The sequence below is a fragment of the Vanessa atalanta genome, chromosome 11, assembly GCF_905147765.1.
Source record: "Vanessa atalanta chromosome 11, ilVanAtal1.2, whole genome shotgun sequence".
Lineage (NCBI taxonomy): Eukaryota > Metazoa > Arthropoda > Insecta > Lepidoptera > Nymphalidae > Vanessa > Vanessa atalanta.
In genome coordinates, this window is record NC_061881.1 from 3,468,399 (window position 1) to 3,492,332 (window position 23,934).

Below are 23,934 nucleotides of genomic sequence, written 5' to 3' on the forward strand. Positions count from 1 at the left end.
TCATTTTCGTCTGGTCCATGCCTACAATTTCAGGATGATCGAAGGAACACACTCGTCCTAAGCTGTACGTTAAGCTGCTTGAAATTAGTAGAAGTAGTAGTAGTTTAACACTATCCGTTCTGTAAGTCGAGTTAGTCAAAAGGACATATTCTTTAAATTTTGTGCTATTACACACTATGAAGTTTTTAATGCATATAGAGTAACACCTTCACAACGGGTTAAAATGAAGAAAATAAATTTATGGGTACAATAATGGAATCTCTATAAACATTTTTTCATGAAAACATTATTAATGTAATAAATCTGCCATATACATAAATTAATGTTTATTTGTTTATTCCTCTCTTTTTTTATGGCATTGGTAGGTGGAGGGGCAATTGGCCTAGTTGATAATAAGTGGTCACCATCGCCGCCGTAAAAAATATTAACCATACCTTTAAACATCAATGCGCCACCAACCTTGGGAACTAAGATAATGTACATTGTGCCTGTAGTTCCACTGGCTCCCTCACCCTTTTAACCAAAACACAAAAACTTTTTTTATTGCTCTTTGATAGTAGAATATGTGAAGTGTAAGTTGAACCTACTTGAACGGGCTTACATGAGGTCTACCAACACGTCATTCCAATTGCGATAGAACTTGGTAAGGAAAGTCGGTGAGTGGTAGACCTCAGTAAAATTATTTTACAATATTAATGACGCACTAGTCATTTTATAAATCTTTGAGAGAAAAGTACTTGAATTAATTAATTGCATTAATTCTTGTACTTTTAATAAGAGAAATAAAACATTTCCTACAAGGCCCCTAGAAAAATTCCTACATCCACTTTAAATAAAATTTATGTAGCACGACGAAGAGTCAGCGCTGCTCTCTTATGCATTCCGACTTAAGACAATGTTTTAAGCCTTACAAAGCACTTTCTTAAAGTTAAACTGAATAAATGCACTGTTTGATTTGAGTGGAATTGAAAATTTCCGGCAACCTTACTACTGTACATTTATCAAAGAAACTTGCTCCAATGAATTTGCAATAATAACGAACTAAAATATTCTCCTCACATAATTCCTCGTTACCATGTGTTTTTAAAGCGATAGAGTTTTTACTTCGAACATAGTTTTAATAAGTAAAGCAAATGAAGAGAAGTTAAAACAAATGGTTTTTCAATTTCCGGTAATGAATTCCGTAATTGAATATCAAGAAAATCTGTTTTTTCACCAAATGAATTCATCGACCAGTCCCTGCCTTAACAATATCGTTGATAAGAAAATTTATGATAAGTATATTAGTGATTATTTTTGTTGCAAAAAATATTAAACTATTTTTTTGTCTTAATAATACAAAACAATCTGTAAAATCGTATTGGACGCAATTTAAAATTTGCTCTTTTGTTCAGTCTCCCATTCATTTAAGTTCATTCTTTCATATTCTTCAATATGGCGGACTATTCATTGTTTGAAACTGGGCCATCTTGAAAAGTGATTTACGCTCCAACCGTAGAGAGACAGGTAACTTTATCAATATATCTTAATATTTACATCTTTAATACTTTAAGATTAAAAAATATATATTATGTTAATTTATTAAATTCAAAATTAATAATTATAAATTTTCTGAGGAATTAAATCATATTAAATCTCCCTTACTGCATTTAATTAATTAATTACCATTTGATCAAAAAGAAAAAGGTTTGGATTAAAAGACCATTATTGTAAGTTATGATTTAATTAACTACTAATTTATTATTTAATTTGTTTAAAAACACCAAGAAATAATTTCTAGTTTTATGACATTATTTTTCTTTTATTTAATAAAGCAGTTCAATTTATTATTTGTTAAATATTACGATAGTCAATATATTCCAGAGAGTTGGCGTTTCTGAAACAAAACAAAACACATTCATTCACTAATTGTATATAACATTACCGTCCGTCTGTATACAACTTTAAAAATGTTAACACAATATATTGAACACTTAGAAAAACCAAAACTACCTACTTTAGAAGTTCTATGTTAATAGAGCTGTAGAACCGCTGATCAAAAGCAAATTGAAAAGATCTATTAACTAAAATATGAATACATATAAAATAAAGGTACTTGAAATTGCTGCCAAAAATATCAAACTCACTGCTTGCATTGAAAATAATATTATGTTAAAAACAACACGTACCGACAAGTTGAGCAACTATTTTCCATGAAGGCAATAATGATCTTCATCTCTGAAATAATACTCAAAGATATAAATTATCTCTACAAAATAAAATGTATAAATATTAATAAATGGTATAGGTGGTACCTACCCTTCTCGGTAGGTACCACCATTACCATTTATTAATGATAAAGATATTCTACCGCCAAATAACATTACTCTATATTGTTGTGTTCCGGTTAGAATGGTGAGTGAGCCAGTGTAATCACAGGCACATCTAAGATGTTATGTTGATGTTCCCAAGGTTGGTGGCGCATAGGTGATGTAAGGAATGGTTAATATTTCTTACAGCCCCTATGTCTATGGGCGGTGGTGACCATTTACCATCAGGTGGCCCATATGCTCGTCCACCAACCAATGCCATAAAAAAATAAACATATATTCACAGATTATTTCAATTATAACGTCTTGTTCTATTTTTTAACATATATTTTTTTAATCTGTTGATTTATTATTGTTAGTTTTTTTAGATATAGCTTTTTTTAGAATGCAGATATTCATGAATTTTAAGCATTTCTATACTAAATAACGAATTTTCATTCAAATTTAGTTTTAAATTAATTCTGGTCAGATTTATTTTAAAAAGGATTAAATGTCTGTTTAAAAAAGGAACTCTAATTTAACTTTTTTAATACTGCAAATTCCGTGGTTTTATAACTATAGGTTTCATTTACACCAGAATATATAGTTCTAAATTATTCAACGTTTACGAGCAACAAACTTTACTTAGCCCGGCTATAAATACAATCAATATATAAGTTATATATAGGGAGGATATAATCATTTATTCCCAGTAGGTGTCGGTTAAGCTTGTTGATCTTAACCGAAATCCATCAAAGGTGGTTTTTAATCCGAGCAGATAAAATATTAAATTATATAACTAAAACATTATAAGAAAATGTGTTTCTCCTAATTTCAAGTTTTAAACTTAACGCTTAACGTTATTTTAACAAACCGACTGTACTACAATTGTTTTTGTCAGTACAAAATAACGTACATACGTATGATCTAAATCCTGCTTGCTCTGTAACATGAGGGATAATGCCGCTTTAGAGGTACGCTTTTCCAGCGGACTCATCTCTTTAGTCAGCATGTGGCCTGTAAGAAATCGTTCAATTAATGTAATAAAAAGATAAACGTCAGCTGAAGTTTCAATCCTACCATGATATAGTATTTACTAGTAATAAATCTGAGATAATTCAAATTATTGATGTCGTTGCTATTATTTTAATATCGCTTATAGTATTTTGAGCTAATATTGTTTATAAAAATATTTTTCGCTCTCTTTTATTGTATTGCCTTCATCCCAACACCAGGACTCAGTCATTTTCGGCTAAAAAATTACATTCTTGACACCTTTCTATGCGGATTTTAATACGCAGTAGCTATCTTTAATTTTGATATATTTGTACTTAGTCTACAATAAATAATCATTCTGTAAGGAAATCATAGTAAAAGGTTATAATTTTTTTTAAATATACATTTACTTACTTTTATATATATTAGCTTCACGCTTTCGATACTCTTGAGGATCCATCGGCTGACTTGAATACATTTGTAAAGGCGCACGAAAGAAATCTAAAAAAAAATATTACTACATAATCTTTTAGCTTCCTACTAAAATAGGTATTCATGCAAATTAAAAAAAAATGATTTTTGTGTTGCAATAACTTCTCTTTCCATCAACAGTATAAGTAGGATATTTGAGTCTTAAGCATGAAATAAATCTAGATTTTCCATCAAGTAAAGTAAAAGTAAGGAAACTATTTAAAATCCGCGCAAACATAATAATTAAACTGTGCAATAAATACGCTTATTTAAATAATAAATTATGACAGTTAACATTAATTTCCAATACTAACACAATATTCGATCTCCGACCTCTGAGACTACCTCCAAAGGTTCATCAGGACGTGTGCGCAAATGATCTGTAAATAAGAAAAGTTTCAATATTATTCTTGAAGCTGTTGTTCATTCGATATCATAATCTAAAACACATAATTGGTTTTGTTACTAATAATTTCTCAGTTACAATTATTTTTACTTTTAGTTATCATTTCAGTACGTCATTAAAGTATCTAAAATTAATTATAACATGAGTTATCTATATCTATTCAACAAATAATGACGCAATTTAAATACCTTTATATATATTAAAACCATCCCGGTCTAAATTCGAACATCGCACAGAGATCACGAACAGCGAGATAATTAATACAAATGATTCCCGCATATTAAGTTTATGAAGAATAATGAGCTGGCAACTCTATCAGCAACACGGCAACACTGAGGGGTTGAGTGCGGTTTCCGTTTTTATATTCGCTGGATAAAGACTGCGATTTATAGGTCGAGTAGACAGTAAGATGGGATGTACATAGTTCGATTCTTAGCCAAAATTATGTATATTATAAATGTATAATTTATTTATTCATTGTATTTAGTAATTTATGTAATAAGATTTATATAAATAAATCTATAGTTAGTATGAAGATCTTATCTCTTAATTTATCTCTTTAAATTAGGTGACGCCTGATAATTAGACATCATTAATTGAAATTATTTGTTTAATATTCGTTTGAAATTGTATTATGAAATATCGTAAATCTAAAAAACTCAAATTGCAATGAAAACAACCACAAGTATAAGTTTAAGCATAAGTTTTCCTGGATATGTCTTAAAAAAATACACTGTTACAGGAATTATTACAGTAATTCTATTTACACACATTACATTTTTACAGGCGTTTGCATCAAAAATTGTCCTGGAGTCATATTTACTGGACTGGATTACTTAAACTTATATTAAGTACAATTAATATTAAATATTTAAAAAAAAGATAAAAATATTGAAGCTACTAACATCTTAGGTTTAAAGGTAGTAAAGCTGTTACTGATTGGTACGAGACACCTACGGGACACTGTAGTTGACAGCACAGCGGGAAACGTCTAAAATATAAATAGCAACATTATAATACGCCTCTGAAAAGGAATGTTTTCTTGTCATCCGTTTGAAATTATGTGAAATGAAGGTTTCTGCCCTATTATGTAAAAATATTCATAAAGTTTTATTACTTTTTTAAAATATTTTACTTAGTAGCTCATTCGAATTAGACTAAAAAATTATAAATAACCATTTTCCTTAAGAATTCTTTGGAGGAGTCACTGGCAGTCTCTATTTTGCTTTTTGGGATTCGCAGCCTATTGCATCTTGAATTTAAGCATGAATTTTTGTTTATTAAATATAAATAACTCTTTTTTTTTCAAATTTACTCGAAAGATCGTCATACTTTGAAAAAAAACTGAAAAACGTGATAACTCAAAAATGATTCACTTTTGCATAATGCAAATGGGGGTTAAAATTATCGCAAATAGTCACCCCTATTACCTCCTGATGGGAATACGTCGAATTACCAATAACCCTGTATAGAGGAATATTCTTCATGGTTGTCTTTTGTAAACTAAAAACATTGCTTATTGGAGATTTATCTAAGTTCTGTGATATTATTAAAATTCGGCTAAATTCAAGTGCTTGGAGATAAAAAGTAATACCTAGGTTTAGCAACTTTCACTCACAGAGTTGACAGAGCAAAATTTATTAGCTTTACCTATTTAGACGGTGTTTAGTCAATGTTGCATCTTTTTTACTCGTAGGGCAAATTAATGATGAAAGAAAGAGATAAATCAGTGTTCAACAAAACACCGCGAAGCAAAATTTATAAGTGAGGCCATAAATGTTTTATTTTCTTTGTCACTTTGTAAATTTTCATATGTGTATATAATGTTTCAAAAAAGAAATTTAAAATGAAAATTAAAGGATGACCTATCCTGTCTCCGTTTAAGTTATTACTAAAGAGACTTTCAATTTTTATTATGGGTACAACAGGAATTGAATTGGATGCGAACTCACTTTAAATTACGATTTAATTGTCCTTTACTCTACCTTTTAAAAATACAGGTTGCATTTAAATAAATTGAAAAGTACGCGCTGGTGCAATTATTTAGAAAGTGACACTATATTTTGGAGGCAGAAACAAAAGTGTTGTATGAAAGGATTTTTAAGTTGTCGTTTTTTTAGCGCAGAATGTATGCAACACAAATGGACGGTATTCTGCCGACACTTGAGGTGGAAGCTTTCAGTAAATGAGCGCTGCGGCATTTACAGTTCACTGTTAAACAAAGAACTCTTAACCCCGACCTTATAACGACCTCGGATAAAGCTGGCCGGTTTTAAAAACCTAAAACAAACGAATAATTTAAATCGGTTGTGCTATACACACACAACACACATAACAGTCCTATCTCGTATTTACATAATACTAGCTCCCAGTCCTGTTTTCGTCTGGCAAAATAAGAATTTTATTTACTATCTGATCGCAGCGCCACCTACAAGGTACAATCTAAGCCATCCAAGAACCCACTCAAATACACACGAATAAAGAGGATTTCCGTTATATTTTTTGAGGATTAAATAAGTACAGATGATTTATAAATTTAAAGATATGCAAAAATAATTTTATATTAATATTAAAAGTTTTGTATATATAAAAATATATATATATTTTTTTATAAAAGTAAAAAGAAAACAGTAACAGCTTGTCATTTTCACTTCTGGGGCAAGCCGCTTCTTTGCGAATTTTGCAGCTCATTCCACTAAATCACTCCAATGCGGGCTGGTATGACACAGGCATGATGGTGTAGGATTCCTTATGATGTTTCTCTTCGACGTCTGGCCCGAAATTAATTACGAACACAAATTAAGAATATGAAAAATCAGTGATGCTTGCAAGGAATTGAACCCCCAATCATTGGTTAAGATTGACCTGTTCCAACTGCTGGCCAATCTCAACTCTTTAAAGATCCTAATGAATTATAAGTGTATGAATTGTAAGTAATTTTATATGAGTTTGAGATATAACAGATCTTAATGCTAGGATGAATGTAGGGCGCGTCGGTACGTAGTGACAAATGACTCCTAGCGTATCCGACGTGACACCATAAATCGAATACTCGTAATCGAATCGGATCTGATAGATTTCTCATTTATTTTCTGGAATTATCTTTTTGCCGGCCACTATTTATCGGAGGCAGGTAGCAATAGGAAGGTAAAAGCCATGTAACGTGTTACAAACACAAATAAATGCTTACATTTATTGTACGTTTTTATTTTTATTAATTCTGTTGTTTATATTAATTTAACTATAATTTTTATGTTTGTTGAAAATACTTTAAGAAAATGAAATCTTTAGCCGTAAAACATAATTTCTAATTTTTGAGAAAAATGCAAAAAGAAAGTTTTTCCAGATAAATTACGCAATATTATAGACGAATGAATATTATTGGATACAATATGAACCTTCTTGTTAAGATTTAAAGTTGATTATGGCGTTATTTATAAAATAAAATGTCATTATAACGCTTACTAAATTTTTTTCCGCTATCATAGTCATATAGTCTCATATCTCATATATATATATATATATATATATATATATATATATATGTGGTATAATAAGATATTTAAGTTAATTATTTTAATGTTACCCCCTTACTACAGGATTTAATTCAATTCTTAGTTTAATGGCTTTTAGTTGTGCCATAGGGCACAGATTATTTACGACAGGATTTATTTTTTGTAAGTATGATGACACTAGATAGTTGTCATAGAATGGAACCCGATGTAAGACGTGTTAATTTTAATTCCGAAATTATTAAAGAAATATCACTTTTTTAAAACGTTTCAATCACTGTAATCCCACATATATATATATTTAATTTGATATTGGATCTACCGTTGGTTGTCCAACTGAAAATAAAACAATTCAAATAAAAAAAAAACTTTTTTGTTTATGGTATTTTAATAATAAGTAGTGAATTAGTTTGAAAACATTAATCAATGTATCGTTGAAATTTTCAGCTCGATTCAGCTGATAAATCACACTTAAGTAAAGAGAATTCCACTACCCAACAGTATTTCTATTTAAGGTAAATGATGCCGAGCTAAAAGTTGAATTATTCACCTTTGTATCGATATATATTGTAGGTGCATAATCTATTCCGAAAAATATTAAAAATGTGAAAAACTATATCGAGAAATTTGGAAAAGAGACAGTGTTTTTTTTTATTAATATTATATTGATATCTGGACAGACATATTGTCCGTACCTTTGGTGTATCTTATTTTTTTATTTGTTTTTTTTTTTATTATTATTTTAGTGTGCCTGAATAGTTTTATTACCCGATAGCATACAATTGAAGTTTTTTTTATGTTATAGATGGCAAACAAGCAGGAGGCTCACCTGATAGAAAGTGACTACTACCGCCCATGGACGAAGTTTGAGGATTATATATTTTTAAGGGTATATGGTATTCATATGCTATATAAATATAAGTATCTCCCTATAGTTTATACCCTGATTATACTACTATCAATATATTGTAGTATGAGTCCATATATATACCTATTATAATCATTAACGATTGCAATAAGCTGATATTTACCGTTTTATTCTACGAGACAGTAGACAAACGACTAAATTCAAAATTCGACTATAATCAAATTATCTCAAACTTGATTAAAACTGTGTTTCAATTACAATGCAAACCTTGTAGATGTTGAAGTTGTTAGTAGTTTCGGAATAGTTTCAAATTACTAAACCAGTAATCTTTAATATACTTAGATAAGTCAATATTTGATATCTGAGTCTGCCCTTAAGAATACTTATGAATGTCTTGAAATTAAATTAATTTAAATATTCCTAGTTCAATATAAGAATAAATCTAATAATATAATTAAGAATACGTATATTATGTATAAAATTGATACTTAAATCAGTATTTATAATTTATATCAACATAGTTAGAATTTAGGAGAGGGTTTAGTACAGGTGTGCCTAAAGATAATGGAATAACTACGTCTGGGTGGCTGGCTCATCAATTATTCTTTCTATCGCCAAAATACATACTATGTATTAATGTGGTCCGGTTTGAAAGTTGAGAGCGAATATAATGACAGGCACAAGGTATATAACATCTTCAAACAGCGGTGAGGTGATGCCATTTTTTAAAATAAAAATTGGTATACGGACCGTAGACTAGGCTACCTCGTGTTAAGGGGTCACTATTAACACTGGATATTAAGAAATATTAACCATTCTTCAAACAATTGATGCGCCACCAACGTTGAAAACTAAGATGACAATATGTCCCTCGTATCTGTAGTTACTCGTACACTCACTCATGCGTTAAACCGAAACAAAACAATACTAATTACAGCTGTTTAGTGGTAAATATGTGATTATACAAAACCCTAACACCAAGTATACACCACTTACCTCAAGTTGGCTATTGGCTAATCTTCCTTTCTTATATAAAAAATTAAAACGCGTTTAGTCTACTGAATAATGAGAAAAATAACTTATCGATAAATAAAACAACCCCTTTTTTGTATCAAAATTGATTTTTATTATTCCGAAGAGAATAACCTTTTATGTGCTATAAAACTCAGACCCAAAAGTCTTTCTCTATCGAAATCCCTGAGAAACTTCCTTGGCAAATGTAGCATAGATTAAAGAAAATTATTTGAACTAAGGTAAGGTTCAGTCTCGAAGGAGCTTCATGTTCCGAAATCTAGGGCTCGATTGTGTTAGTGAGAACAAACGATTTATTGATTGTTATAAGGAATTATGCCGATGTTTTTTTGGTTTTTGATTAAACTCTTTAAATCAAATCAATAGTTATCGTGCTGATTTTTTAGGGTTTACCGCCACCTATATACATTGGCACCGTAAGAAAAATTTACCACTCCTTACATCGCCGATGCGCCATCAATCATGGGAACTAAGATAATTATGTCCCTTGTGCCTGTAGTTACACTGACTCACCCTTCAAACCGGAACACAACAATACTGGGTACTACTATTTGGCGGTACAATATCTGATGAGTTGAAGTGAGAGTACTTAGCAGAGGGCAAAATCATATAAAAAATTATAAATTTTTCTTTATGCCTGCTCTTAAGCTTTTATAGCTAAAAAGTTTAACTTCATGATGAAACAGTTTCATCAACATCTAAAACAACATAACAGAATTACTTCACTTATATAATAATGCCAATAATTAATATAGTGCAATATAGTTGTAATAATACAGACTAATTAATTTATTTCAACAAATAAAATCATTTTGTTTCAATTACACGTGATAGTGTGTATATTTTACAATTAGCTTTGACTTGTCCGGGTCTTTTCGTGATATTCTAACTGAAAGTAATGCACCATTTCTGTCCGTTTTATCACTCTTTACGCCGGGCACGTGACACGTCGAACGTGGGTCGTAGAAAATGTAGAAAGTACCGAGAATAGATTAAGAAAAACGTTATAGATTATTTTTTACTATGTGGTGACATTTTATTTATAGCCTATTCCAATGGACGTAGAAGAACGGATAAACAAACCTTAGATTTATGTATTTAATTCGATTTGCTAATAACTCAGCTATATAATGCACTGCTAAGAGTTTATGATTAATATATCTTTATTTATAACACAGGACTATCCTACTTTACCACTTATTTTCATTTTAATTTTACTTCCAAAATTCCGATAAGTTTCGTCAACGTTCAAAACGCCCCTTTTTCCGCAAATCCATAGCGAATATCATAGATTAATCAACCTCTCGACCAATGATATCGCGTCAATTTGCTGTCAAATGTTGTTTATTTGGTTTTTTTTCCTGTGATGGTTGGAATAGAGAATAGAATGATTCAGTCTTTGTTGACCATATAAAATATCACCAAATTAAGAAGAAATAAAAATAAGTTACCAAATAACGCAAGTTTTTATATATTCAACAGGTGAATAAGAAATGTAACTGTCTCGATCCCGAGAGAATAGTTGTCGTAGATAAACATTTTTGAGAGGTCATCAAGAAAGAGGAAACAAGGAGGGGCGGAGAAAGCCTCACAAATTAATAAACCAATTCTTCTTCGTGACAAAAGACCGGCTAGTCATTCCATTCCTAGTACCTAACATGTTAACGGAATGACGTATAGATGAATGACGTAGGACCTTTGCTCATTTTATTTCATAGAAAAATCTTCATTGTTTGGTAAATTTTTTTCTATTTGGTACTGTAACTACGTGCTTTTAATAAAATTATATACTTAAATAGATAAGGTTTAAAGTTAATCATATAAGTTATGAATTACTCTAACTGATAAACACTTGTTTGTTAACATAATGCACCTACACTCTCTCAACATTTTTTTCGGACATTTTTTATTTCATTTGTCAAGACGATACGACGTCCGTACGTCCTTTAATTTATATACGTATCACTCACTCCCATAGTTCGGTGAAAACTGTATCAGTCGTAAGACCAACAGTTTTAGTGTTTTCGTAGAAATTAGATAAATTGGATAAATATTTCTTTATATTAAAAATTAAAATTTTATTGATTAAAAAAAAATTCAACGTAAGTTCAACTAAAAAAATTGTACCTAATAAAATAATAATAACCCAGGACAGTTATTATTATTTTATTAGGTACAATTTTTTTTATTTTTAAATGTTTTTCTGTCTTTATGTACGCTGTTTATTTATACACTATATACTGGACAAATCTTTCAACTAGGAGTGGATGGGAAACCCCAAATAATTGACAAAATTCATACATTACTCATACCTTATTATAAATTATGACCAATTTTATTTTTCAACATGTCGCTCAGAACCTCAGAACAACAGTGGGACATCTACAAACATGCTCAACTGAGATATCCCACTGTTTAACTGAAATATAATGAAAAATCAATGGAGTGTTACACCAGGATATTTCTATTCTGTTTACTATTTGAGTCATTGGAAAACCCACTATTGCATTGAATTCTACATCTGCATTATACTTGAACACCATCATAACCTTAAAACACAAAAAATGGAAGATGTGTCACTGTTGCTCTGAGATAGCGATGTGTACCGCCGCGCTCACATTTTCACTGTAAAAGTAAAGTAATAGCAAATGTCCTACGACTGAATTAAGGCCTTCTAGGCAGTCTAATTTCTAGTTCTGGTCAATTGGCAGAATTTAATTTAAATAAGACACATGTAGATTTTATTACTATGTTTTCCGCCGACCACGTGATGAATTATAAACAACAATTAAACCCTTGGAAATTCCGTGGTTGTTGCCTGCGTTTGAACCCGCTATCATTGGTTGCAAGCAGGATGAACGCGTTCTCACCGGAACATTTCGGATCATTTATTGTATTATGTTCTAATTTAAAAAAAAATGTCCTTGAGGTTAAAGTGCGTATTCATTTAGATTTTGGTCGACGTTTTATTTTTAATTGTATCTACCAGTAATCCACAAGTTATGTACGAGTAATGCACACGTATGAATCAAAGATATATCACAAACAAATTGATTCATTTTATTAAAATTCAAGATTTTCCTTAACTTTTCCGTGTGTAATTACTTCCCAGAATTATAAGCAATAATACAGGTCTTATTTTTCTATAAATCGAATGATTCATTGTTCGTTAATGTTATTTTTAATTTGAATCGAAATCGGGACCTTTGTTCTCAAAGGTCCCTATTTTTAGTTATTTCTTAGTTTCGCCCTTGGGCAACCTCGCGCGGTTGAAAAAAAGGGTTATTAAAACAATCTCTTAGCCTTTTATAATTTATTTGCGTAAAAAATATGTTTTTTTTTTTTATTTTAATCAATTTCATACGAAATAATATAATCTCTAAGCTATTATAAAATACATTCAATATACTAGACACATGGCGATTTTACACTAAATCAATCTCATGTAAACTTATTTATACTATTCATTACAAAAAGTATACAAAAATGAATTATATGTTAATTAATTTTAGTACCCAACACTGGCAAAATTCAAAATAGTTATTTTTGTTAATTGATAGGTAAACGAGTCACCAATGAGAGGTGACCATAGATAATGAAAATTATCTGTACAAAAAGGCTTGCACAGGTAAAAATTATATCAAATATGATTTCAGATCAACAAATTAAAAAAAAAACTTAAAAAAATAATATAATAGTTACAATTACACTATGTATATAAAGAATTATGTTATCCTTATTCTAGTTTAGAAATACAAAAAAGGCAATATAGTTATTATTATAAGCACAAAATGAGATTGTAACAATATATAAATACTGTAAGGCAGTGTATACACGGAATCTATAAAACCGATCGACTATAAGAGATCATTTGCTACAAATTTAAGTATTCGAAATATTATTGTCCTGTTATTTGAGGAATATGCAAAGGAATGTTGTTTAAGGCAAACACGGTGATTATGAGACTATCATGAGGTCTATTTTACAACTTCTGTGCAAGCCAGTGCTGTACCAATTTAATTGTGATATGTGCAGGGTGCGGTGTTATTCTAAAAGAACTCATTTCGTATCTCACTAGTGATATTTAAGAAAAACAAATTATTTCGATTATTAATAATTATCGTCAATTTAGCATCTTAATTTTGACATTATACGATAGTCTTCTGCGGTGAGTTTCAGAATTCGTTCTTACAAAATAGTCCTAGAGTTGTTTACTAAATGTTATCGAAGCAGAATGGGATAGTATCATGTCTGTCGAATGATTTTTTTTTTGCTTTAATGTAATACTTCTATAGATATATTAGATTTTTTTTTAATCTACAACAATCAATACGATATTTTTGGATGAAAGTTATGTCATCCCACTTCTAACACAAGTGATAAGCTTAGAAGGAGGGGTAAATATGAATATTAGTTATCCCTTATTAATTTGAGGTATTGCTACTATAGTTTAAAAAAATAATATGGAAAAAAATATATAACAAAATATTCAAAACGAAAGTGATATTTTGTAAAACAGACTTCATGATACCTCTTAATAATTAAAGATAGCTTAGTGATAGTTCGTTATTTTCTCGATTTATCTAAAACAACAGTTATATGTCTTTATTCTAAGTATTCGCAATTAATGAAAAAAATACTATATATAACGATTTTAACACTACAAAATATATATATATTAAACAATTATATTGTAAATAATATCATAACATAATACTCAGTCACTTAACTAATTGTGCGATATTTGTAACTAAATTATGCGTCCAAATTCATTATCAATAAATCCCACGTCTTACGATTAGATGACAAAATAAATTTTATATATTGAATTGAGTATTTCCTAATCACTAAAAAATTATTCTAATATAGTAATACTTTAAATATTTTATATCTAATTATATTGTCAGCCATTATTCTCCTGCAGCTTATATCACGGCCCTAAATGCATCAAAATATCTCCGCCATCTTAACTTCTGAGGTTTAATTCATGTGACGGTCAATCATCTTGGTTACCACGAATTTTCTTATTTTAGATGTTTTCATTTATATGTACTACATTTATGTTCGAGATTATTTTATGGTGAATATGCTTGGACTGATTGGACGAATACAATATCTCCAATATTGTCCTTGAGATAATGGTCATAGGTTTCAAATTCGTGGCAACCATTTTACGAATATTATTTCGTTTAGAACTAACTCTACAGCTTCAACAATGTTTCATATACATATAGCTATATAATACTTTAATTCCAATACTAAATTCATCTCACAGCTCCCGTTAAGGCTTAATGGACATTAATTGAACACACAACGATACTGATCGACTTCAATACTCACATACACATACAACATAAAGGACAAATATTAATGCATTAAGTCAACATATGCTATTTGAAGACTACACAGAATATTGAGGATTTTTTTTTAATAATATTTATATTGAAGTCGACAACACGCTGAATATTTCTAATAACAATTTCATTAACAACAATTAAGCATATACGCTTGAGGAATTGAAGGATATTTCAAGATAAAGAGATTTATCACCGAAGCCGTAGGGATAGCAAGATGAAGTTTTTACCAATGAAATAGTGTCATAGATTAATAATTCATAGGAATTTTTGAGGAAAAATAACTATATAATACAGTACAATGATAATACTCAAATTATGACGTTTATACACTGGCAGGTTTTATTCAATGGCAGTTACTAATGTATTCCTTTCGTTTTCAAATTAATGAAAATTAATTTAAGTACAAAATATTAATTTTTTTTAATTGTAAAAAACATTGTAAGTTGCCATTGTTTATTAACGCGATATGAATTGACATCACATTAAACAATAACTAAATTATTGTGGACATTACAGAATTTATAAAAATAAAATAATTTATTTATTTCAAGATTTTTTTAAACATTGAATAGATGAAAGAATATTGAATAAACACCAATTAATCTGTTACAAAAGAGTTATATTGCTAAGTAACGACATTTTCATCAATTCATATCACATTAAATCCAAACTGAATAATCAATCACAAATAAATATTCAAGAGATTCGTTATAGTCTTAAATAAATCGTGTACCGAAATCGTCATTTAAGAATAATCTACATTTGAGTCGGAAATATTTGAGTTGAGAGTTGAGATCGACTTATCATACCATCAGAAGGTCATCAGAAGGTCATCAGAAGGTCGGAAGGCGGAGGCGCGTGGGGCCGCGGGTGCGCGCGTCGCATCACACCGCCGCAGGAGACGCTGATTGTCAGTGCCACTTCGCCTTCTGAGCGAATATGTCCGCCCGGAGATTCTGAGCGAAGCAGATGCCGAGGATCTACACGGAAACGATTGCTCGTGTCGATTTAATTACGCTTTCACCGTTGAGTGAGAATGAGTTAGCGTGTCATTTGTAAAATTATTTATTTCACATCAAACGGTTTTAATGTCGAATGTGCAGCTTGTGTAATGTTTTTTTATATTATTTATCGTATGTGACCTAGTTACTTAGGACAGTACACCATGTTATCTTTTTCTATTCTTTCTAATCCGTATCATACACATTTATCACATTCGTCTATATATATGTATTTATCGCCTTTCAAATATACTAGTTTAAATTAAAACAACAATAAAAAAAAAAAACAATAATCCGTAAAAAAACTAAAATGTTTCACGTGCGTACTATCAACAGATTATGTCAATACTAACAAAGAAAAAAAGCTAAAGCATTAGGAGCCACATACACAGTTACAAAACATCACATGTATTATATACCAAGCTATACGATATTTAAATTACAAATAAGTGCACCTACAAAATAAAACTTACTTGTGCAAAAGCGGTACAAACAGCGGACGTGGCTACAATCAACAGATTGTGATCGAACCACTCCTCGGCGGCCTCTAGGCAACCCTTGTCATATATTATCTTAGCTATGTCAAAACTCTAGAACAAAAGAAAACTAAATGTAAATAACAACACGAGCTAGATATCATCATATATCCGCTTTTACTGATATCTGTTACAATGATATATGTACATCGCTTTATGTCAGTCATCTAAGAGTGTTGCTCCTTCTCCTCAGAAAAAAAACATAAAATCAAGACTGTATACAGTCTGTAATGCTCAGATACAACCCAATCATCAATTAAACTACCGTTACTAACAGTACTTTATATCGGTAGATAGGTGTGCCAGTATAATAAAAACAAGAGGTACTAAAACATACTCACACACAGCATGGCTGCAAACCGCACTACCAATATGCATATACATATCTTCCAGTTTTTAAATTTTCAATGACAAAGACCAAATATCCGTTCCTTATTGTAAACTTGAAAGAAAAATCTAGTAACGTATACATTTCAGCGCGTGACCGTAAGAAGAGCGCGATACTCACCTCATCTTGTAAGTGCGTAAAATATATTTTGGTACAAATTTAAAGTATAAAATTTGACAAGCTGTGCATCGCCCACGAAATACACACTAATTGATTAAATCGACGACTTTTCTCAAAGCGGTTGTGACGCAACAAAATAATAACGCAACTACGAACTTAACGGACGCTTCGGCTAAATAGTCCATCAACAAATTTAAAAAGCTGTGCAAATCACAAAAATACGCATAATATGATGAAATTTGACGAGGGTCACTGGGAACCTTCAGTGCGAGCGGGCCCAGTACGGCGGCCGCCACGGGCGCGAAATGTCGCTGGAGCCAGTCTTCGCCCGCGGCCAGACATCCGCGCTCGTGGATCACGCGCTCACTCCCTTGCTGTATTTATATTTCAAATGAAAATAAATATTCCTGCCCGTTTGACTTCCGAGCGCCGTTTATTCGACGTAGCAGGCGACAGGTGTAATTTTCTGAATTCGCACAATAATTTGAAGATGCAAGAGTTTTCACAAAAGTCCGCGGAATAGATTGTAAATTAAAATAACTTATTTATTTAACGTTCGACCCTAATGTGATATTTACTCTGGTGAACCGGAGCATAGTCTTGCAAAAACAACACTGCTTTAGATAAATTCGCTGAATCATTAAAGACACCAAATTACGTCGACATTTTGAAATAAAACTAGTTTTTAACGGATTTAATCGCGTATATTAATTATTTTAACATCCCGACGTTTCGAGCACTTTGCAGTGTTCGTGGTCACGGGCAGACTAAGGTGACTTTTGTCTGTTCGAATTAAAAAGAAGAAAAAAAGAAGAAGAGAAGAAAGAAAGAAAGAAGGTTGTAAATAATATTTCTTTTTAATTCGAACAGACAAATGTCACCTTAGTCTGCCCGTGACCACGAACACTGCAAAGTGCTCGAAACGTCGGGATGTTAAAATAATTAATATACGCGATTAAATCCGTTAAAAACTAGTTTTATTTCAATGTGTAATAATCGCGAAAATCTAAGACAACATTATACGTCGACATTTATCATGCAAAGATTAACACTAAGATCGCCCAATTGATGTATTTATGTAGTTGGAGCAGCTGTTTCTCTCTCAACACATCTTCAGGAACTATTTAAATATTTCTTTAGGTCTTTAGGCGTATGTCTGACGTGCTCGCCTCAATCGACCCTAGTGTAAATGATTCACACGAAGCAAAGTCAGTCAATATTTTATTTGTTAGTTTAATTTATTACTGTATCAGTCATTTTTTTCTAAGAACTTTTGGTAACAGCCTTCATCCGGATTTGACTTGTTGATTAGTCGAAAACGAATGAATTCACAGAAGAAACGTATTATATTATATAAACGTATTATATCTTGTCCTACCCGTTCACCTTAACTCGGCGGACTTTTAGACTTGTAATAATTGAGGTTGTTTTTGACAAACCGAGGACCAGGATTAGCTTAGCTGGATTTTCGGTGAGGTAATCATTTGTTATCGCGGAAAAGATAGTTCTATTATTAATAATTAATAAAAAATATAGTAAAATAAATTGAAGAGAATGAAGTGAATACAAGGTTACTTTATATTATTACTTAAATTGTACTGAAAACGATTTACCATAGTTGTTCTTGTTTCTTCTGTTTAGTACAAATACCTATTAGCACATTTTTGATCATATAAAGACAAATCTACTTCTGATTTGATCTAACAGCATTCAGAATGTCCTTAACTAGTTCAAGTAATTGAATAATTTGCAAAAAATAATTTGATTTTAAACGTAAGCCTAAGTTTTAACATCGCTTGTGTTGATGCAAAAGGTCTTATGTTACTTTTTTATAATTATTAATTTAATAATAAATAAATAAAAATAATAAAACATAAGAAATGTATAAGTTTTAATACTATCTTACTTACTTGTGCTCTTCGACACAACTTTTACATACGACCTTTTGAGGTTAACACGCCGTTTCACACTTGTCTAATTTACTTACAAAATATGTATAATAAATATTAAACCGACGCTGTATTAACTTTGTACAAGAGTCACTTGTAATTCTAAATAGGTAATTTATTATGAATAGACTCACGTAAGTGGGTTTTCTGACGTCATATCCGCACTGTTTGTTCCTTATGATGTCCTGCGGTTTGTTCCGGCAGCAGCTGAAGGGCACGCCGCACGCCTCGCGCGAGCCCACCGCGCCACTCGAACAGTTGAAATAGGCGTTGCGATCCCAGTCCCGGGGACCTTCCACGCCGCAACACTGCAGCTGCAAATTGTATTTACATACATGTACAATATCGTTAGAATATTCGGCGACATGTCCGCCAACTGCGTATGCGCTCGGTGACGCTCGAATTATGGCAATCGTTAACCGCCAAATGCATATTTAGTGCGTCCGACTATGGCAATCATTAACCGCCAAACGAAGTTGCATATTTAGTGCCACCGACAGGGTTTTCCGAACTAGTAACGAAATGGGAAGCCGACAGCGGGTCGGGTTTGGTCTGTAAAATCCTTCACTGACAAGGCAATTTTAATAAATATATAATCAATATTATATCATATAAATTAACATACCCAATCTTCTTGAATCCAATCAATCAAATTCTGCTGATCGGGATCTTCCCTATAATGTGTGATGAATGACTGGAATCCAGTCGTTGCTTGTTGTTTAATCTGCAGCAAAAGACGAATTATTGCATCATACTTGTACGAATAATGATATGACTGATATGTTACTATTAAGAACGGTTTACTTGCGTTTATATTTACCCAATCTTTGAACACGAAGAACAATATCCCAGCCGTCATTTCTGCCAATAGAAGAAGAGCGAGAAATACTGCATACTGAAAACAAAAACCTTCCTATGAATTACACGCACCATTTCACCAATACTAATGTTTGATAGTCTTACAACAGGATAATCTTTTTTTGTAACCAAACCCTTGTATTACATCATATATTTTATAATAATACCAACAAGATTCACAAACATGATCAATTTTATCTATTTTATAACGCGATTATACTGTTTTTATTTTTCTGGATGATTCGACGTTCAGTCAGCACGTATGTATTAACAACATTAACTGATGCTTATAGATTTAACATAATATGTAATCATTTTGTCAAATATAAAAAAGCAGTACGTGACTTTTTTGATTTGATCGGCGCATTGTATTTTAGTAGCGTACTACTAAAATAACCCGTATGATCACCACTAACACCCAAATACCATATTTTTAATATGGATAAAAATATGCATGAAATGAACCGCTCAGCTTATCAGGTCAGTTCATAATAAACTATTTTAATTTTAATCATTTCTTTAAATGATCAATAACTTTTTGGTAACAAAAAACAGTTTAATCATATGTAATATTTTCAAGAACTATAATATACAAATATGAATAATTAATTAATTGCATGTTAAGGTCGATAAATTAATAAAACATCAATACTAACACAAGCTAATAAGCACGTGTTCTCACGCAAGGCACCGACGCATCCCGTGAAGCCGATTATGAATGTTATTGTACCTGCAAACAGATACAAAAAATATGTTTAAGTCACAACTCACAACACAATGCCACTTCATATTAATAATGATAAAATAGCATTAACAGTTATTCATTAAAATATAATACTATATTACTATAAAATTTTATGAGCCTATTAATACGCATATAATTTGAATTTAATTTAAATTAACCGCATGTAAATATCACATAAGAGAAAACTTTACGTCATCATAGTATAGTCTATTTGGGTAAAATTTACAAACATACTTTTGAATTGGTCTGTAATGGGTTTCATTTATTAATTTAAATATTATTACTTAGAAAGTAAATACTGAACTAGATATATGTTTAAGACATTAATCGATTTTATAAAATGAAACTATATTTCTGACTGTTTAAAGCTTCACATTAAGAAAACTCAATAAAAGTACTGATTTTACAAGATTTATATAATACATGAGATATATATAAAGGTATGTTGTCTCATCTCATTTCAATTACAACAGACCTTAAATTTTTCTAAATTGTGAGGTTCAAATGTACCTATACACAAACAACAAATAAAATATGTGAAATTTATGTAGTGCCTGCTCACATTTAAATCTATCATTCACACCTATCCAGTTTAATTTTTAGCCAAAACCAACAAATAGAAGTACCATGCGTTTGGCATTTGTATTAGTCCCTAATTTTTATGTATTTTGACAAAGCTTACCTATAGCTTACTTATAGGTACAAAATTAATTACAAATTAAACATAGAGCATTGTTCTATATTAACATATGCTAATATTAGCATAATACTTTTGTCTTTTTTTGACAATGATATAAATTGTTTGAAAATTGTGTCATTGTTTTAATCGGTCTTTGTTTTAAAATTGACGTTAGATTAATTAACAAAACCTATTGTTAAAAATAATTCAAGGGCAAATGTTTAATTGTCAATCTCTTTAAAAAGTATCTTGCAAGTTTAACCTGAATTGTAAATGAGGTAAGTAAATGGTCTACAATTGCTTCATTTTCGAGGATAGAAAAAAAGGACACATACATTGTCTATCAGATTACGAAACTCTGTTTAGATCATATGTTTGTTAAAAAATAACTATTTAGAAATTCATAGCTACTCAATTTCATTAGATGTTTTATTGTTACAATTATCTATATGTACTATCTATACTGTATACTAATATTATTAGTAACTCTGTCTGTCAGACTGACGGTCTTTCACTACCATACCAATGAATTTGACAAAATTTGGTATTAGGCAAACTTGAACTCCAAGGACATAGGCTATTTTTTGCCTAACAAATGACAACCAACCCCTAAAATGCGAGCGAAGCCGCAAGCTACAACTAGTATAGATATATAGCACAGCACATATGATTATATCCGTCCTAGCTATTATAAAACAGCTTATGTGTACAGTATTTAAGGATTTGTCCCTTCTTATTTTAATATAACCATAACTTTCTTTTTTATGTGGCTGATATTTAAGAGTTGTTTTATTATATGTATAAGTTCTAAGCTTATTAGATTTTGTATTGATGCACATTATTTTTTAAATATTATTATATTGTAGGTTATTGACAACAACTATCACTTTGTTGAGATTATATAAATAATAAATTTAGTTTCTAATTAAATAAATGAAAAGTTTGTTTCGATTTTTTTTGATAAATCTATCTATTTTGAAAGACTTTTATTTACTTCTTAAATAACTTATAAATTAAGTAGATTTATAAAGTTATAACTAATCAAAAAACTTTTTAATAGAAACTTTAATAAATCATGTAACAAAACATATTGTAATGTATATTTTTAAATAGCCTAGCAAAACTATCGGTTACAAGATTTGATTACTGACACCGGCAAAGATGAAACAAAATATAATCTTGTAACATTTCAACTATTATATGTACCTTGTTTTGTAGGTACTACATTCATTGTGTTTTATTAACATCAATGTCTTATATCTTCATTGAAATTTATGAAAACAACTTATACAATATTAAATAACTGTCAAATGTTCTTACCAACACATATTAAAATGAATGCTGGATCCAAAGCAATATTAGTCAAACGAGACAGGTTATTGAATGTATCTTTCTCTGTCCATGCCCAAACGCCCACTGCCATCACAATAAGGCCCAGAAACTGTAAAGAACAATGAAAGACAATTACTTGAAGTCTAATCATAAAGTTTACACAAGCTTTTCGCATAAGCATATACATTTACTATTTAGGACAACCAAAAAAACATAATTATTTTTACATATTTATTATGAAGGTACAGACAAAAGAAAGTAAAAACGAATACAGAATAAAAATTTTACAAAAATGAGAATAAGAATTTATTGAGAGTACTTAATAATTACACTAATTAGGATTCTTTGTAAGTATTTAGTAAATTATACAAATGAAGTTATAATATACGAAATTGGCTTATTGTTTTAAAATTTAAATATTATTTTTGTTGGTTTTCCATTTAAATTTTATATAGTAATTTTAAGTACACTTAGCCATTTATGATTTAAAAGAAAAAAATAATAGCGAACAAGGATTTAGTGAATGCAGCCTTGACTTTACTACAAAGACATCATAGCTGAATAACTTTTTATCCGAATATATCAGCAATTTATGAAACTGAATTGATAACAATATTTATTATAAGATTTCTAAACTTAGAACTTACCCAAAATAATACATTTACACCAAAAATTACATATTTTAAACAACAGCTGACTTCGGTCGTGTCACGTCGGTATTTCCTGATACTAGGCATTTTATAGTCTAATTAATCATGTCCAGAAAAATTAGTTAACAAAACTATATAAAGAATAAAGGAAACAAAAATATCAAGTTCTACATTTGCTTTATTTTAAAATTCTTTACAGCTAATGCAATAATAAATAGCAAGTAGGCCAAAGGCCAACCAACTAGAATGACTGAATGACGAACGTGCTCGCCGCTCGAGTCGCGTCAAAAACATACAGAATCAAGAATGAATGAATTAAGTAATCTGTGGTACAAATTATAGATAAAATATAGGACGTTTGGTAATAATTCAACCGTTGAATCAATTTTCAGTTCGGATAAATGAATAATAATAATAATAATAATCTTTATTTGAAAAATATAAGCATTACAGTTATTACACACTTATTGTTCTAATTTTTTAAATGGAGATAAGCATAATATTAGAATTTATAGTGGAATGTCAATCATACTCAAATTATTTGAAAAGAGTATTTATGATACCCTGTTTCCTTTACTAAAACCTCCACTCATTACCCAACAACATGGTTTCGTGACTAAAAGATCAGTTGAATCAAATTTTGTCGATTTTCTCGATGTTGTTCTTTTAGCTATCAAGAAAAGACATCAAGTTAACGCTGTGTATACTGAATATTCAAAAGCATTTGAAAGCATTCATTATTAAAT

At 30.4% G+C, this 23,934-nt stretch overlaps 2 protein-coding genes across 4 annotated transcripts; both read right to left on the reverse strand.

Annotated features, from left to right (window-relative positions):
- Window positions 1–1,812: 1,812 nt before the first annotated feature.
- LOC125067466 lies at window positions 1,813–4,476 on the reverse strand. The gene is made up of 6 exons (XM_047676100.1): window positions 4,350–4,476; window positions 4,070–4,135; window positions 3,699–3,785; window positions 3,209–3,305; window positions 2,169–2,217; window positions 1,813–1,876 (listed from the first exon to the last, which is right to left on the reverse strand). The coding sequence occupies exons 1-5, from the start codon at window positions 4,438–4,440 to the stop codon at window positions 2,184–2,186; spliced, it is 375 nt and encodes a 124-aa protein (XP_047532056.1). The 5' UTR covers window positions 4,441–4,476; the 3' UTR covers window positions 1,813–1,876; window positions 2,169–2,183.
- Window positions 4,477–12,967: 8,491 nt separating this feature from the next.
- LOC125067464 (tetraspanin-5) lies at window positions 12,968–23,463 on the reverse strand. Of its 3 annotated transcripts, XM_047676098.1 has the most exons (9): window positions 23,186–23,463; window positions 22,527–22,647; window positions 20,439–20,512; window positions 19,745–19,819; window positions 19,550–19,648; window positions 19,059–19,238; window positions 17,236–17,349; window positions 16,405–16,521; window positions 12,968–15,910 (listed from the first exon to the last, which is right to left on the reverse strand). In XM_047676098.1, the coding sequence occupies exons 1-9, from the start codon at window positions 23,273–23,275 to the stop codon at window positions 15,842–15,844; spliced, it is 939 nt and encodes a 312-aa protein (XP_047532054.1). In that variant the 5' UTR covers window positions 23,276–23,463; the 3' UTR covers window positions 12,968–15,841. The 3 variants fall into 3 exon arrangements, with proteins under 3 accessions (XP_047532054.1, XP_047532051.1, XP_047532052.1); XM_047676095.1 differs by lacking the exon at window positions 17,236–17,349 and having other exon boundaries at window positions 19,733–19,819; window positions 23,186–23,459; XM_047676096.1 differs by lacking the exon at window positions 17,236–17,349 and having other exon boundaries at window positions 12,969–15,910; window positions 23,186–23,456.
- Between the last annotated feature and the right edge of the window lie 471 nt (window positions 23,464–23,934).

Excerpts from the sequence above, each read along its gene's own strand:
- LOC125067464 (XM_047676098.1), bottom strand. The coding sequence starts at position 23,275 with ATGCCTAGTATCAGGAAATACCGACGTGACACGACCGAAGTCAGCTGT. Across the intron at positions 19,649-19,744 it reads TCTTCGTGTTCAAAGATTGG|ATTAAACAACAAGCAACGAC; the intron begins GTAAATATAAAC and ends CTTTTGCTGCAG. Across the intron at positions 15,911-16,404 it reads TTTGTACCGCTTTTGCACAA|ATCCTCGGCATCTGCTTCGC; the intron begins GTAAGTTTTATT and ends GTTTCCGTGTAG.
- LOC125067466 (XM_047676100.1), bottom strand. The coding sequence starts at position 4,440 with ATGCGGGAATCATTTGTATTAATTATCTCGCTGTTCGTGATCTCTGTG. Across the intron at positions 3,786-4,069 it reads GGTCGGAGATCGAATATTGT|ATTTCTTTCGTGCGCCTTTA; the intron begins GTTAGTATTGGA and ends ATTTTTTTTTAG. Across the intron at positions 3,306-3,698 it reads TGAAGCTAATATATATAAAA|GCCACATGCTGACTAAAGAG; the intron begins GTAAGTAAATGT and ends GATTTCTTACAG.